Genomic DNA, 18,421 nt, shown 5'->3' with positions numbered 1-18,421 from the left:
GCGTTCCAGCTTTCTACATAATTTCTGAGCTCTAGTTTCTTCTGCAAACCAAGGGGTACGCTTTTTTGGAGCCTTTTTTAACTTTAGCGGTGCTATGTTATCAATGTTTTTGCGCAGGGCGTTGTTAAAGTTGTTAGTGAGGTTATCAATAGAGCCCACATACTTTGGGAATGGTGCCATTACCGAGGGCAGTAGGTCAGCAAGAGTTATCGTTGTGGCCATATTAATGTTGCGGCTGCTATAGCAGTTATTATTATTAGTTTGACGAACATGCGTCTTAACCTCGAATTTTATAAGGTAATGATCGGACAATACTTTAGTATATGGGAGTATCATAACTTTGGGAACGGTGATACCCCTGACAAGCACTAGGTCTATCGTATTACCGTTGCAATGTGTGGGTTCATTTATTATTTGTGTAAGACCACAGCTATCAATTATGGTCCGGAGCGCTACGCACGGTGGGTCCGATGGGGTATTCATGTGGATATTAAAGTCCCCCATTATAATTATATTATCGGCGTGCGTCACTAGATCAGCAACGAACTCTGGGAATTCATTGATAAAGTCCGAAAAGGGCCCAGGGGGGCGGTAGATAACAGCCAGGTGTAGAGGCATCAGTGTGACATACCTCATAGTAAGCAGCTCAAACGATTTATATTTATTATTTAAGTTAGGACTAAGGTTAAAGTTTTCGTTGTATATTAATGCGACCTCCCCACCCCTTTTAAGGGGACGGGCAATATGCGGATTCGTATAGTTAGGAGGAGATGCCTCATTTAGCGTAAAAAAGCCCTTTTCTTTTCAAGCCAGGTTTCGCTGAGACTGATGACGTTAAGATTGTTGTCTCTGATGATATCATTAACTAACAACGTTTTGGGAGACAATGATCTTATGTTTAAAAAACCTATATTATAGGTAGTTGGCTGTTTTAGAGAATTTTTGATCAGATTATCCGTAGTAGCAATATTAATAATGTTGTGTTTATTATGCGCAGTGCACCTAAAATAATTACGACCATATCTAGGAATTGATACGACGGGAATTTTTTGATTGTTTGTTTGGTGCTTTGATAAACTGCACGCATCATAGTTTTTCAAAAGATTACCTAAGAATCCTTTGAGATGCACAAGCTTTGGTTTATCTATAAATTAATGAGACTATAGTTTGTGTCTATCAGTTAGTTAGTTGTGCATTCTGACTTCCTGTCGTGTGTAATATTTTGTAATATTCTACAAAATAAGGGCATGTGTTTATTTCACTTTTGTTTATTTTAATAGTATTTTTAGAATGTGCTGTGGGCCTTTAAAACATCAGCTGTGGGTCGCAAATGGCCTCCGCGGCACACTTTTGACACCCCTGCTATAGATAATAAAAAATAAAATCTGATAAATCTATGGGTAAAAAGCAGAGCCTGGAGATGCATGCGCGTTTATCATAACTCTTTCGCTCTCTCTGTCTCTGCCTCTCCCTCACAAATGCTGCTGCGTGCACAATTTGTTTTGTTTTTAACCCCTTCTTAACCCGGAACGTACATTGAAAATACACGCAACCCCAACTTCAAATGCCAGACATTTGAGGCATTTAAGAAACTCCACCCGGACAGCCCCACAAAAGAGGACATATCCGGTGAAAAGAGGAGGAATGGTCAGTCTATCGTAGCCCGGTCGCTGCTAGCATGCCGTGTGTTGTGCCTCGGTGTGCATTGTTGACACAACGTGCGGTACGCTACTTAATATGTCCGTGTGGTACCGAAACCCTTGTACCGAAACGGTTCAGTACAAATACACGTACCGTAACACCCCTACTATCAGTGGTACTTTAATTTGAATTACATTACTTTTATTTATTTTCAGATAAATAACACTAAACCTTAAGGTGTGGTAGTCAACGTCAGTGGTTTTCACTTAATCGAACTGCGCATAAAAGTGACGTTGAGGCCACATTGGGTATTGTGCGTGTTTATACTTGAGTCCAATAAAGATCACATTTTTATTTATAAATGGTTGATTTATATATGCTAGTAAGGTAAAGTTTTGTACCTGACAAGCCCCGCCCTACCCCCGGCGTACACGTGGAACAATCCATATAACACGTCACAGATGACGTCACGCTAACATCACGTGACACCTCTGATGGAGGCTGCAGAAGCAAGGCAGCCGAAACTAGTCAGGTACAGAACTTTACCTTACTAGCCTATATAGATTAACCATTTATAAATACACATCAGTAGACTAAATGAACCTCTTCAACAAGATCACATTTTACTCACAGTGTAAACGTGTCATCTGAAAAGTATTCGATTTCGAAAAAATCGGATTTGGTAAAAATCTAATTTGGGCCACTTTGGCCTGCAGTGTAAACGCAGTCACCGATCCATCATTTCGACATTAAATTACTGGCCATGAAACACTATGCACACATATAGTACATAAAATAAAATGTTTAGTTAATTCCAGGAGTAACATCATAAGGATCATGTCTGAGCTAAAGTGTGTTTGTATCCTGCAGGCGTCCAGCATTCCCCTCAGCCGGAATGGATCTCCACTTTGAAGAATGAGAGTAACCATTTCCTCCACGTTAACGAGGTAAAGAAAGAACCTTGCATCACTCAGGGTGAGTGTCTTCTCAGGCCGAAGGAGGCTGATACCACCAAGTTGCCACTGACTGTTGACACTGTGAAGACTGAAGAACATGAGGACAAACCACAAGACCAGCAGCCGATTGGTCAACGAGAAGAACATTCCCCTCAGCCGCAAGGCGGGATCTCCACCCTAGAGCAGGCGAATCCGCCTTTCCCCAACGTAAAAAAGGAAGAGGAGGAACTTCGGATCATGCCGGAGAGAAAATATCATCTACGGTCGGAGGAGGCTGATCCCGCCAAGTTGCCACTGGCTGTTGTCTCTGAAAAGACTGAAGACTACAAAGACAAACTCTTAGCTCCACTATCAGATAGTGAGGCTGAAGACTTGGTTGAACAACCTTCAAGCAGCGATACAGACTGTGACGATGATGCAAAGAACAACAAAAAGAAGACCGAAAAAAAATGTTTTACCTGCTCAGTTTGTACCAAAAGCTTTAGTCAAAACGCATATTTGACTCGGCACATGAGAACACACACAGGTGAAAAACCATTTGGTTGTTCATTCTGCAGTAAAACATACAATCAGAAGGCAAATATGGAAAAACACATGAAAATACACACAGGAGAAAAACCCTTTATTTGTTCATTTTGTGGTAAAAGCTTCTCTGAAAAGAAAGATATGGAAAGACACGTGAGAATACACACAGGAGAAAAACCCTACAGTTGCGCTGAATGTGGTAAAAGATTCACTCAGAAGGGAACTATGGTAGTACACATGAGCACGCACACTGGAGAAAAACAATTTACTTGTTCAGTTTGTGAGAAAAGATTCAACCTGAAATCAATGTTGGTAAGACACATGAACACACACACAGGAGAAAAAGCCTTTAGTTGTCCCGTTTGTAATAAACGATTCATAAAAAAGGCAAACGTGGTAAGACACATGAGAACACACACAGGAGAAAAACCCTTCTGTTGCTCCGTCTGTAGGAAAGGTTTCACTCAAAAGGAAACTATGGTAACACACATGAGCACACATTCAGGAGAAAACCAATTTATTTGTTCAGTTTGTGGGAAAGGATACACTCAAAAGTCCATCATGGTGCGACACATGAAAACGCACACTGGAGAAAAACCCTATGGATGTCACAGTTGCGGTAAAAGATTCTTAAAAAATACAGATATAGTAAGGCACATGAGGACACACACAGGTGAAAAACCGTTTGGTTGTTCAGTCTGTGGTAAAAGCTACAGTGATAAGAGAGATATGGTTATACACATGAGTAAGCACTCCGCAAAATGACCCTTTGGTTGCACAGTACTAAAGGAGCTATATGTAATAATCTGGCCAGAAATGGTACTGCAATCAAGGTCAACATTATTTAGTCCCCTCCCCCTTTCCCTGTCTGAGGTTGCCAGATACGCAGCCGAATCCACCTCGATCGACTGGGCTAGAAGTCCATTTTTGTGGTAAAAGATTGTCAAATAGTAGAAGTAAAAATTGTCATATGTGAGAAGACACATAAAAAGTGATGATCGAAGTTAGTGTTCTGCTAAGAACAGCAGTTGCGTATCTCTGATTGGCTGGTGACAACATAAGTGTGGACGTTTTCCTGTACTTCCTTCTTTTGGAATACAGAAATATATATCAGTGATCATGAAATTGTCATTGTACCGTGACAATGTTTTAGTGTTGTACATGAACACAAAGGTCCCGATTTACGAAAGGGTTGCTGGCACTAAAACACGTGCTAACTTGATAACATCACACAAAGCTGATCTACTAAACATGTGCTAAGTGGATTGCGTCTATTAAGTGAGCGGAATGGAGCGTGCAATCCATTTAGCGTCTCTGTATCTATTAATTTGCAGAGTAAATGTTGATTATCCGAACGCCTACAATACTAAGAGAAGATGCACATATGATACAGTGCACGCAATCTGATTTATCAACACTAATCACATTATTGTAAACACTATTTAGTTTTTATTTAGCACCTCTGTAAAGTACATGTAAACTGACAGTTACGGTGATCAGGATCAGTGCTTCTGCTACAAAGACATATTTTCACTGCCCGAGATAAAATAAATATTAGATATCAACAACATCCTTTCATAATTTTGTATCCAACTGATGCGTTTTGCTGTCCATAAGTGTTTTTTTTAATGGCTTACATGTATTCACTTAGCTACATATTATTACCATATCTTCTATTAGAAAACACTTTTTCCTGTAGGGATTTTTTTTTAATTTTGAGCACAGTATTTGCATCTTCTCTCCCGTTTATCTTCAGCGATTTAAAAAAAAAAAAAAAAAAAAAGAGTTTCAATGCTTCTATAATGCCAATAAATATTGTCTCCTGCTTGATTGAAAACATAGTAAACGTAACAGGTACGATAATAATAAAATGAATGTGCAGTATATGATTGAGTGGTAAAATTCTTGTAGAGTATGCGCAAAAAGCTACTTTAAATAAGGCGGTTTATACTACTTGTCAATCGTGCACACAGTGTTAGTAGATCACACACAGCACACACACTAATAGTACACACCATTTTATTGTTTGCACATGCCGTTTAGCTCGTGGTATTCGGATCTACGTAAAGCAGGCCCATAGTGTAAGTTACAACGTAACCTATTATCTTTAACAGCACTTAGCCTGTTTTAATACAAAAAAAGGAACCGGAACTGTCCTGTGATACTAACAAAATTACAGAGATAATGACTATGTGGTGTACTTTTTATTAGTATTTCTGACTCCAGCAGATACAATAGGATACCCATCTACTGCGATGAAAATTTCAATGAATGGTATGTTTTGAAATAACGATGACTCAGTAGTTAATCGTGTTGGTGCAGCAAAGAGTTTCATTTTATAAAGAAGCAATGACACGTTGTTGTCGCCTGGGACTCAAGAACATGGTGGGCAAACAAACTTCCTCCTCGACACTAGACTTTTTTTTTTTATGGAATGAGAGTGAAAATTACACACACATGCACTGTTCTCACAGGAAATGGTTCAATAAAGATTTTGGTTAAAAAATTATATAGCATTGTTGCTAAGTAGTGCTAAAATGTGGCAAGAAAAGATGCTGCTGTGTTCAGCCTGTCACTCTTTTCCAGTGGAGCCGAGTCACTAACACGATGGAGTTTGCAGTGACCACTTTGTCAATTTTTTTATGAACACATATAATAAAATGTTAAAGCCTGATCATGATTGATTTATTTTTCTTATTCTCCATATACTTACCTATGCAGGCAGTTTACTTTAGGTAAGTTCCATTTAAAATGGACTTGTGTGTTGTTAAAACTTGTATAATAAATATGTTGTTGGCTTCATATCCATAGCAGAACTTAATGTAACTTGATATCGCTAAATATTGCTGGACAACAAGGGAAAACACTTAAACATTTAATTTTATTTTTTTAACACCAATAATGACCATAAAAAAAAGTAAGCCAAATAATTTTTCCATTTTTATGTTTAAAGGAGTGAGTGGAAGTCGAAGCTTAAAAGTTGCGCCCCGTAACTTTCGATGAATATTCCATAAATCGTCTGCTTTAATTTTAATTTTCCTGAAGGAACTCTCCTTAAGGAATCAATAAAGTACTTTCTATCTATCTATATATCTATCCATATATATATGCTTCCAATTATTAACAAAGAATATAATATATCTTTATTGTCATTGTACAACGAAATTGTAAGCAGAACTAATTTAGTGCAAATTCACAAAGGCCTACTGAAATAAGATTTTCTTATTTAAACGGGGATAGCAGGTCCATTCTATGTGTCATACTTGATCATTTCGCGATATTGCCATATTTTTGCTGAAAGGATTTAGTAGAGAATATCGATGATAAAGATCGCAACTTTTGGTCGCTAATAAAAAAGCCTTGCCTGTACCGGAAGTAGCAGACGATGTGCGTCTGACGTCTCAGGTTCTGGAGCTCCTCACATCTGAACATTGTTTACAATCATGGCCACCAGCAGCGAGAGCGATTCGGACCAAGACAAGGAGGTATGATTTCCCCATTAATTTGAGCGAGGATGAAAAATTTGTGGATGAGGAAAGTGAAAGTGAAGGACTAGAAAAGAAAAAGACTACAGGGCAGTGGGAGCGATTCAGATGTTATTAGGCAAATTTACTAGGATAATTCTCCTCCACATCGAGAGGAGCCAGATGAGGTGGTTCGGGCATCTGGTCAGGATGCCACCCGAACACCTCCCGAGGGAGGTGTTTAGGGCACGTCCAACCGGTAGGAGGCCACGGGGAAGACCCAGGACACGTTGGGAAGACTATGTCTTCCAGCTGGCCTGGGAACGCCTCGGGATCCCCCGGGAAGAGCTAGACGAAATGGCTGGGGAAAGGGAAGTCTGGGCTTCCCTGCTTAGGCTGCTGCCCCCGCGACCCGACCTCGGATAAGCGGAAGAAGATGGATGGATGGAATTCTGGAAAATCCCTTATCAGCTTATTGTGTTACTAGTGTTTTAGTGAGATTATATGGTCGTATCTGTACAACCTTAAGGTCGGCCCCGCACCTTTTTTCAGCACCAGTCGACGGGTGGTGGCGATGCCCATTTCTGCCCTTTGGAAGGGACCCTCTTCGACACACGATCTTTCGAAATGATCGCTGCATGATACACTGTACTTTGTGTGTGTGTGGTCCAATCCAACCGTGTTTGCTTGAAATCTCTGTTCCATAGTAAAGCTTGACTGTCATCTTTCGGGAATGTAAACAATGAAACACTGGCTGTGTTTGTGTTGCTAAAGCCGGCCGCAATACACCGCTTCCCACCTACAGATTTCTTCTTTGATGTCTCCATTGTTCGTTGAACAAATTGCAAAAGATTCAGCAACACAGATGTCCAGAATACTGTGGAATTTCGCGATGGAAACAGACGACTTAATAGCTTGGAACGATGCTGGAACAAAATGTCCTCTACAATGCGTGACGTCACGCGCACGCGTCTTCATACCGAGACGTTTCAGCAGGATATTTCGGCGCGAAAATTTTAAAATTGCAATTTGGTAAACTAACCCAGCCGTATTGGCATGTGATGCGGTCCTCTCCAAAGTTTCTCATAGTCATCAACATCACTGTCACCGACGTCCCACTGGGTGTGAGTTTTTCCTTGCCCTTATGTGGGCTCTGTACCTAGGACGTCGTAGTTTGTGCAGCCCTTTGACACACTTGTGATTTAGGGCTATATAAGTAAACATTGATTGATTGACATTGATTGATTCAATGGCAATCTTAACAGAGGGTAAAAAAAAAAGTTTCCTCAAAATTGTAAATTTTTTGCATCAAAGTTGACAAGCCTCTCGGTCCATAGCCACATTCGTCTACTACCAAGTGAGAGATGCATAAATGATAATCTAGAACGAACTTCTAGAAAGTTTGAGATGAAGCAAAAGCAGCCGCCGGCTTGCTGTCTCAACAATGGTGATGAAATAACATCAGAGGAATTGTGTAAATGGGATAAAACAAACATGTTTACTTGACCCACTTCCTGGGAAACTTATCAAGGAGCTTTTTGTATTATTAGCTCCATCAGTGCTAAATATTATAAACTTATTACTTTCGTCTGGCACTGTTCCCCTGGCATTCAAAAAAGCGGTTATTCATCCTCTGCTCAAAAGACCTAACCTCAATCCTGATCTCATGGTAAACTATTGATTGAACAATATCAGCTTAAGATAGCATTATCAATCAATGTTTATTTATATAGCCCTAAATCACAAGTGTCTCAAAGGGCTGTACAAGCCACAACAACATCCTCGGTTCAGAGCCCACATAAGGGCAAGGAAAAACTCACAACCCAGTGGGATGTCAATGTGAATGACTGTGAGAAACCTTGGAGAGGACCGCAGATAGGGGTGACATCCGCACCCCTATTCACTTTGGCAACCCAAAGTAAGCTGTATAATTTGACATTAGTTCAGCCAGTCTGTTTATATGATCAGAGGGGTTCTATTCACATGCACGCACAGGTAGAGCCCAGCGCGCTCCCGTCTCACCTGCTGGAGCGCGAGCCCGATAAGTCCAGTCCGTAGTGGATCTAACATAATAGTGAGAGAGTCCAGTCCATAGTGGATCTAACATAATAGTGTGAGAGTCCAGTCCATTGTGGATCTAACATAATAGTGTGAGAGTCCAGTCCATAGTGGATCTAACATAATAGTGTGAGAGTCCAGTCCATAGTGGATCTAACATAATAGTGTGAGAGTCCAGTCCATAGTGGATCTAACATAATAGTGTGAGAGTCCAGTCCATAGTGGATCTAACATAATAGTGTGAGAGTCTAGTCCATAGTGGATCTAACATAATACTGTGAGAGTCCAGTCCATAGTAGATCTAGATAATATAGTGAAAGACCAGTCCATAGTGGATCTACCATAATAGTGAAAATCCAGTCCATAGTGGATCTACCATAATAATGTGAGATTCCAGTCCATAGTGGATCCAACATAATAGTGTGAGAGTCCAGTCCATATCGGATCTAACATAATAGTGTGAGAGTCCAGTCCATAGTGGATCTAACATAATAGTGTGAGAGTCCAGTCCATAGTGAATCTAACATAATAGTGTGAGAGTCCAGTCCATAGTGGATCTAACATAATAGTGTGAGAGTCTAGTCCATAGTGGATCTAACATAATACTGTGAGAGTCCAGTCCATAGTAGATCTAGATAATATAGTGAAAGACCAGTCCATAGTGGATCTACCATAATAGTGAAAATCCAGTCCATAGTGGATCTACCATAATAATGTGAGATTCCAGTCCATAGTGGATCCAACATAATAGTGTGAGAGTCCAGTCCATATCGGATCTAACATAATAGTGAAAGTCCAGTCCATAGTAGATCTAGATAATATAGTGAAAGTCCAGTCCATAGTGGATCTACCATAATAGTGAAAGGCCAGTCCATAGTGGATCTACCATAATAGTGAGAGACCAGTCCATAGTGAATCTAACATAATAGTGAGAGGCCAGTCCATAGTGAATCTAACATAATAGTGAGAGTCCAGTCCATTGTGGATCTAACATAATAGTGTGAGAGTCCAGTCCATAGTGGATCTAACATAATAGTGTGAGAGTCCAGTCCATAGTGGATCTGACATAATACTGTGAGAGTCCAGTCCATATTAGATCTAGATAATATAGTGAAAGTCCAGTCCATAGTGGATCTACCATAATAGTGAAAGTCCAGTCCATAGTGGATCTAACACAGTGTTTCTTAACCTGGGTTCGATTGAACCCTATGGGTTCGGTGAGTCGGTCTCAGGGGTTTGGCGGAAGTCAAACATACCCGACTCATCGTGTGAATACAAACTTCTTCCTATCGCCGTATTACAGATACGGCAGAAGCTGATTGATTTGCAAGTGAGTAATTTGTTGTGAGTTCATCCACTGTGTAGCTTTTGTTGTTTGAACAAGGTGATGTTCATGCACGGTTCAATTTGTGCACCAGTAAAAAAAACATGGTAACACTTAAGTATGGGGAACATATTCACCATTAATTAGTTGCTTATTGACATGCAAATTAGTAACATATTGGCTCTTGACTAGTCATTAAGTACTTATTAATGCCTATATGGCATGGCCTTATATAACCCTAACCCTAACCAAATAACTCTAAATTAAGTCTTTATTACTTAGAATATGTTCACCTAGGGTCCAAATAACTCTAAATTGGTTATGATCTGTGGTCTGGATTATGTTTTTAGTTTTTGGACTCTTTTAGTTCCTGTTTGCGCTCCCTTGTTTTGTTTGGTTACCATACCGGCTTATGATCATTCTGTCATGACGGAGGGGTCGCAGCTTACTGCGAGGTTTGTTCTCCCGGGATGCAAACGGACTATTCCGGACAAGGCTTGCCAGTAGGAATATATTAACTCGATAAATCTTGGCAGGGTATGAGGTAAACACATATAAACCATGGTGTGGAACAAACACAAAACTGTGGCATGAAACATCCATCCATCCATCCCATCCATTTTCTACCGCTTATTCCCTTTCGGGGTCGCGGGGGGCGCTGGCGCCTATCTCAGCTACAATCGGGCGGAAGGCGGGGTACACCCTGGACAAGTCGCCACCTCATCGCAGGGCCAACACAGATAGACAGACAACATTCACACTCACATTCACACACTAGGGCCAATTTAGTGTTGCCAATCAACCTATCCCCAGGTGCATGTCTTTGGAAGTGGGAGGAAGCCGGAGTACCCGGAGGGAACCCATGCATTCACGGGGAGAACATGCAAACTCCACACAGAAAGATCCCGAGCCTGGATTTGAACCCAGGACTGCAGGACCTTCGTATTGTGAGGCAGACGCACTAACCCCTCTGCCACCGTGAAGCCCTGGCATGAAACAAACAAGCATAAACTATGGCTTTGAATAAACAAAAAACTGTGGCAAGAAATAAACACGACTTTCATGGATACGGCATGAATCGAGCAACATGAACTGTGGTATCGCATGAAAACAAGCAATGACGCCAGGCCAACTGACTGGCAAAGACAGGGTTAAATAAGGGTCTTGATTAGAAACAGGTGCGCGGTCCGAACACCAGAGGCAGGTGAAAGTCATTAGTCGGCATGGTAACCAAACAAAACAAGGGAGCGCAAACAGGAACTAAAAGAGTCCATAAACTAACAAAACACTAACAAAAACTTGATCCAGACCACAGATCATGACAAAATTAAGTCTTTGTTGCTTAAAATATGTTCCCTATACTAAAGTGTTACCAAAAACATATAACTTTGTCTAGAATTTGAAAAAAAAAACATTTTATTTTTCACTAATGAAGGGTTCGGTGAATGCGCATATGAAATAAAACTGGTAGGGTTCGGTACCTCCAACAAGGTTAAGAACCACTGATCTAACATAATAGTGTGAGAGTCCAGTCCATTGTGGAGCTAGCATAATAGTGTGAGAGTCCAGTCCATAGTGGATCTAACGTAATAGTGAGAGTCCAGTCCATTGTGGATCTAGCATAATAGTGTGAGAGTCCAGTCCAGTGTGGATCTAGCATAATCGTGTGAGATTTCAGTCCATAGTGGATCTACATAATATAGTGAGAGTCCAGTCTATAGTGGATCTACTACAATAGTGAGGGTCCAGTCTATAGTGGATCTACCATAATAGTGAGAGTCCAGTCCATAGTGGATCTAACATAATAGTGTGAGAGTCCAGTCTATAGTGGATCTACCATAATAGTGAGATTCCAGTCCATTGTGGATCTTACATAATAGTGTGAGAGTCCAGTCCATAGTGGATCTAGCATAATAGTGAGAGTCCAGTCCATAGTGGATAGTGGATCTAACATAATAGTGAGAGTCCAGTCTATAGTCCATTCTTGACTGCACTTAAATGTAGAATTAATGTAAAATATATTTATATTATTCATATATTATATATATATATATATATATATATATATATATATATATATATATATATATATATATATATATATATATATATATATATATATATATATGTACTACCAGTCTGTGGTTGCCAGTGTTCTGTTCTACATGGTAGTGTGCTGGGGGGGGCAGTACATCTAAGAAGGACAGCTCCAGACTTGAGAAACTGATCAGGCGGGCCGGTTCTACAATCGGAATGAAACTGGACTCACTGGTGATGGTGGCAGAGAAGAGGACTGTGGACAAACTAGTGGGCATCCTGGATGATGCCAGTCACCCTCTGCATAGTGTCACCAGTAGCCAGAGAAGCCTGTTCAGTGCTAGACTGCTTCATCCCAAGTGCAGGACTAATAGACTCAAAAACTCCTTTGTCCCACACGCCATTAGACGGTACAACTCCTCTCTGGGACGGGGGACGGGGGGTATTAGGATGACAGGGGATGCAAAACATTAACAATGCAATACGATTTCATAACATGGTCACTACTGCCTACTTTGTCTTGTTATATTCTTATTTTACTGTTATATTGTTATTCCCGTTGTTTTTATTCTTTTTGTAATATTTCTCTATTTTGTTTCCTTTTAAACCCCCATTATTTACTTTTTTACTTTTTTTTTTTTTTTTTTTTAATTGATCTCAACTCTGTACACTGCTGCTGGAATTTTAATTTTCCTGAAGGAACTCTCCTGAAGGAATCAATAAAGTACTATCTATCTATCCATCTATCTATCTATCTATCTATCTATCTATCTATCTATCTATCTATCTATCTATCTATCTATATATATACATATATAATGTCCGATTTTATTTAATATTATTATTGTTTATTGTGAGCGAACTGTGGTGCTGGGTTTCCCCCAAGGATCAATAAAGTACTTTCTATTCTATTCTATTCTATTCTATTCTATTCTATTCTATTCTATTCTATTCTATAGTGGATCTAACATAATAGTGAGAGTCCAGTCCACAGTGGATCCAACATAAGAGTGAGAGTCCAGTCCATAGTGGATCTAACATAATAGTGAGAGTCCAGTCCATAGTGGATCTAACATAATAGTGAAAGTCCAGTCCGTAGTGGATCTACCATAATAGTGAGAGTCCAGTCCATAGTGGATCTACCATAATAGTGAGAGTCCAGTCCATAGTGGATCTAACATTATAATGTGACAGTCCAGTCCATAGTAGATCTACATAATATAGTGAAAGTCCAGTCTATAGTGGATCTACCATAATAGTGAGAGTCCAGTTCACAGTGGCTCTAACATAATAGTGAGAGTCCAGTCTATAGTCCATTCTTGACTGCACTTAAATGTAGAATTAATGTAAAATATATTTATATTATTCATATATTATACATTATATATATATATATATATATATATATATATATATATATATATATATATATATATATATATATATATATATATATATATATATATATATATATATATATATATATATATATATATATAAAACTCCTGTGGATGTACTACCAGTCTGTGGTTGCCAGTGTTCTGTTGTACATGGTAGTGTGCTGGGGGGGGCAGTACATCTAAGAAGGACAGCTCCAGACTTGAGAAACTGATCAGGCGGGCCGGTTCTACAATCGGAATGAAACTGGACTCACTGGTGATGGTGGCAGAGAAGAGGACTGTGGACAAACTAGTGAGCATCCTGGATGATGCCAGTCACCCTCTGCATAGCGTTATCAGTAGCCAGAGAAGCCTGTTCAGTGCTAGACTGCTTCATCCCAAGTGCAGGACTAATAGACTCAAAAACTCCTTTGTCCCACACGCCATTAGACGGTACAACTCCTCTCTGGGACGGGGGACGGGGGGTATTAGGATGACAGGGGATGCAAAACATTAACAATGCAATACGATTTCATAACATGGTCACTACTGCCTACTTTGTCTTGTTATATTCTTATTTTACTGTTATATTGTTATTCCCGTTGTTTTTATTCTTTTTGTAATATTTCTCTATTTTGTTTCCTTTTAAACCCCCATTATTTACTTTTTTACTTTTTTTTTTTTTTTTTTTTAATTGATCTCAACTCTGTACGCTGCTGCTGGAATTTTAATTTTCCTGAAGGAACTCTCCTGAAGGAATCAATAAAGTACTATCTATCTATCTATCTATCTATCTATCTATCTATCTATCTATATATATACATATATAATGTCCGATTTTATTTAATATTATTATTGTTTATTGTGAGCGAACTGTGGTGCTGGGTTTCCCCCAAGGATCAATAAAGTACTTTCTATTCTATTCTATTCTATTTTATTCTATTCTATTCTATAGTGGATCTAACATAATAGTGAGAGTCCAGTCCACAGTGGATCTAACATAAGAGTGAGAGTCCAGTCTATAGTGGATCTAACATAATAGTGAGAGTCCAGTCCATAGTGGATCCAACATAATAGTGAAAGTCCAGTCCGTAGTGGATCTACCATAATAGTGAGAGTCCAGTCCATAGTGGATCTAACATAATAATGTGACAGTCCAGTCCATAGTGGATCCAACATAATACTGTGAGAGTCCAGTCCATAGTAGATCTACATAATATAGTGAAAGTCCAGTCTATAGTGGATCTACCATAATAGTGAGAGTCCAGTTCACAGTGGCTCTAACATAATAGTGAGAGTCCAGTCCATAGTGGATCCAACATAATAGTGAGAGTCCAGTCCATAGTGGATCTAACATAATAGTGAGAGTCCAGTCCATAGTGGGGCCAGCAGGAGACCATCCCGAGTGGAGATGAGTCAGCAGCGCAGAGATGCCCCCAACCGATGCACAGGCGAGCGGTCCACCCCAGGTCCCGACTCTGGACAGCCAGCACTTCATCCATGCCCATGAGCTCACTGCTGTCAATGTGGCGCTAAAATTGGTACTTATAATAACAATTGATTGATTGAGAATTGTATTAGTAGATTGCACAGTACATTACATATTCCTTACAATTGACCACTAAATGGTAACACCCCAGTAAGTATTTCAACTTGTTTACGTCGGGGTCCACGTTAATCAATTCATGGTAATATCTGTCATATTTGGTTAATTTTCAGATCACGACATGTAAAGAGAATGTTTTTAAAGAGTATAATAATCTCGATCTTGATTTGATTCAATTGTTGGCTATTTATCTACAATTTTGTTTTACATGAAGATTGTGACTTATAAACAACACATCTATTTCCAATGTTTGCGTATTTCCAGCGTGACTGATCTGATAATAGGGTCAGAGTGCCGAAGTTTTACTAAAGTGACGTAAAATCTACGGAAATTGCCATCAATGTTTGTAGCAGAATATTCAAAACGGGCGACTAAATTTGTGGCGTTTTGTCATGTTTAGGTATTTTAACATACTTTACGGATGGTAAATACAATTGGATGTTGTTCTCAACCTTTTTTCCAGTGATGTGAACATTTTTTTAAATTCAAGTACCCCCTAATCAGAGCAAAGCATTTTTGGTTGCTAAAAAGAGATGGAGAAGTAAAATACAGCACAATGTCATCAGTTTCTGATTTATTAAATTGTATAACAGTGCAAAATATTGCTCATTTGTAGTGGTCTTTCTTGACATTTTTGGAAAAAATTATGTAAAAAAAACTAAAAACTTGTTGAAAAATAAACAAGTGACTCAATTATAAATAACAATTTCTACACATAGAAGTAATCATCAACTTAAAGTGCCCTCTTTGGGGATTGTAATAGAGATTCATCTGGATTCAAGAACTTAATTCCAAACATTTCTTCACAAAAAAAATACATGTTTAACATCATTATTTAGGAACATGTCCACAAACAAATCTAGCTGTCAACACTTAATATTGCATTGTTGCATTTCTTTTCAAAGTTTAGAAACTTACATTCATATTTTGTTGAAGTATTATTCAATAAATATATTTATAAAGGATTTTTGAAATCTTGCTGTTTTTAGAATATTTAAAAAAAAATCTCACATACCCCTTGGCGTACCTTCAAGTACCCCCATTTGAGAACCACTGGTTTAATAGATCCAATGAAACACAACTAAGCATATAGTCAACTGGTTTTTCCATTCTACTGCTACTTTAAAGTTGTTAGGGAGCGAGGTTTGCCAACCTACACAATGCAAAATAAATTATCATACAGTATACAGTCATGGTCAAAAGTTTACATACACTTGTAAAGAACATAATGTCATGGCTGTCTTAAGTTTCTAATCATTTATTTTCCAATAATTTTTTGTTTTTTTGTGATGTAGTGATTGGAGCACATACTTGTTGGTCACCAAAAAACATTCATGAAGTTTGCTTCTTTTATGATTTTTTTTATGGATCTCCTGAAAATGTGAGCAAATGTGCTGGGTCAAAAGTATACATACAGCAATGCTAATATTTGCTTCCATGTCCCTTGGCAAGTTTCACTGCAACAAGGGGCTTTTGGTAGCCATCAACAAGCTTCTGCTTGAATTTTTGACCACTCCTCTTGACAAAATTGGTGCAGTTCAGATAAATGTGTTGCTTTTCTGACATGGACTTGTTTCTTCAGCATTGTCCACACATTTAAGTCAGGACTTTGGGAAGGCCATTCTCAAAACCTGTCAGAAAACCAACAAGCTTAGCTGAACTGCACCAATTTTGTCAAGAGGAGTGGTCAAAAATTCAAGCAGAAGCTTGCCAGAAGCTTGTGGATGAATCATCAGCCCAAAGGTTGGGTCTTGGGCGCAGTTGGCTGTTCCAACGGGACAATGACCCCCAAACACATGTCAAAAGTGGCAAAGGAATGGCTAAATCAGGCAAAAATTAAGGTTTTAGACTTATACTTAGACTAAGACTTCCTTTTTATTGTCATTCAAATTTGAACTGCACAGCACAGATAAGAACAAAATTTCGTTACATAAGCTCATGGTAGTGCAGGATAAAAAATGCAATAAGGTGCATATATAATCAAATAGATATATATAAATAATATAAAAATATATATTTATATATATGTATACATTATATATATATATATATATATATATATATATATATATAATAAATCTATATAAATAAATAAATAGATTACTGTACAGATAAATATATTGCACTTTTTCACATGCGTCCACGTTTATGGATGTATGTTATATTGTCTTTTATTCCAGCGAGTTAATACATTTTGGGGGGAGTTGAGGGGATAATTTAATTATGATGCGTTCAAGAGTCTTAGGGCCTGAGGGAAGAAGCTGTTACAGAAAATTCAACCAGAAGCTTGTGGATGGCTACCAAAAGCGCCTTATTGCAGTGAAACTTGCCAAGGAACATGTAAGCAAACATTAACATTGCTGTATGTATACTTTTGACCCAGCACATTTGCTCACATTTTCAGTAGAGCCATAATCAATTCATAAAAGAAGAAAACTTCATGAATGTTTTTTGTGACCAACAAGCATGTGCTCACCAGTGACGTGCTGTGAGGTTCATGGCTGGTGAGGCACTGACTTTATCATAGTCAGATTTATAAACATATGAACCCTAAAGAGTATCTTATTCACCATTTGATTGGCAGTAGTTAATGGGTTACGTTTAAAAGCTTATACAGGCATTCTTTACACATACAAACTGTAGCACACAAAAAAGCACATTTAATTAAAAAAACGTTGCTATGGTCTTACCTTTACTTATAAATGAAGTCCATGCGCCGCTCCTTCTGAACAAAAGCATCGATAACTTGAATATAGAAGTCTTCCTTATCTTTCTTCGGTTTTAAGTCTTTCTGTCTCGATGGAGATCACTGTCTGAAGCAAACCTTTTAGCTCCGGCGTTGGTCTTCCTTTAATTATTACCTCCTGCTTTGATTGAAAGTCCAGTTTAGAAAACTGTTTTATTTTAGATATGTAATCATCCATGTTAAAAGAGGAAAAAATAAACGATCGCTGCCGCTGCACTTGACTTGCTAACTGTAGCTTATTGTCACTTATTCTGCAGTGCAGCCGAGTATTCGCAAGAATGATCTCTGGGATCACTAGCGCCCTCTATCACCATGAGGCAGGAGAACAGGTGCCTCACACAGTGCGTCTTCGCAGCCGTTTTTTGATTGCTCAGCACAGGAAATTCGTTACACACATACAGTTGTTGACAAAATATATTGTACATTATATACCTCAGCTAACTAAACTATGGAAATGTATAATATAATTCATATAGCAATACGGTCTCACCGCACAGCAGCCATCAGTTAGCCGAGTCATTGCGCAATCCATGGTGAGGCTCAACTGGCTACTGACTCACCGCAAGTCTTTTCTCAGTATTTCAACGGCAAATGTGAAAATTCAGCGATTTTGAATAAAAATAATCTAAAACTGGTGAAGTTAAATTGAAAATAACTTTTATAAAGTATAATCACTGGATACATA

General features: G+C 38.7%; 1 protein-coding gene across 1 annotated transcript in view; it reads left to right on the top strand.

The window, feature by feature from the left end:
* LOC133554645 (zinc finger protein OZF-like) overlaps positions 1–5,796 on the top strand; it is a 29,742-nt gene extending 23,946 nt beyond the window's left edge. Inside the window, exon 2 of the mRNA XM_061903625.1 lies at positions 2,512–5,796. Coding sequence (XP_061759609.1) covers positions 2,512–3,887 — 1,376 coding nt within the window. The 3' untranslated portion in view covers positions 3,888–5,796. The remainder of the gene's footprint in view (positions 1–2,511) is intronic.
* The last annotated feature ends 12,625 nt before the right edge of the window (positions 5,797–18,421 follow it).

This window comes from Nerophis ophidion, linkage group LG01, assembly GCF_033978795.1.
Source record: "Nerophis ophidion isolate RoL-2023_Sa linkage group LG01, RoL_Noph_v1.0, whole genome shotgun sequence".
Lineage (NCBI taxonomy): Eukaryota > Metazoa > Chordata > Actinopteri > Syngnathiformes > Syngnathidae > Nerophis > Nerophis ophidion.
The sequence above is the reverse complement of the archived record's forward strand: the minus strand, read 5'-3'. Positions and strand labels throughout refer to the sequence as shown.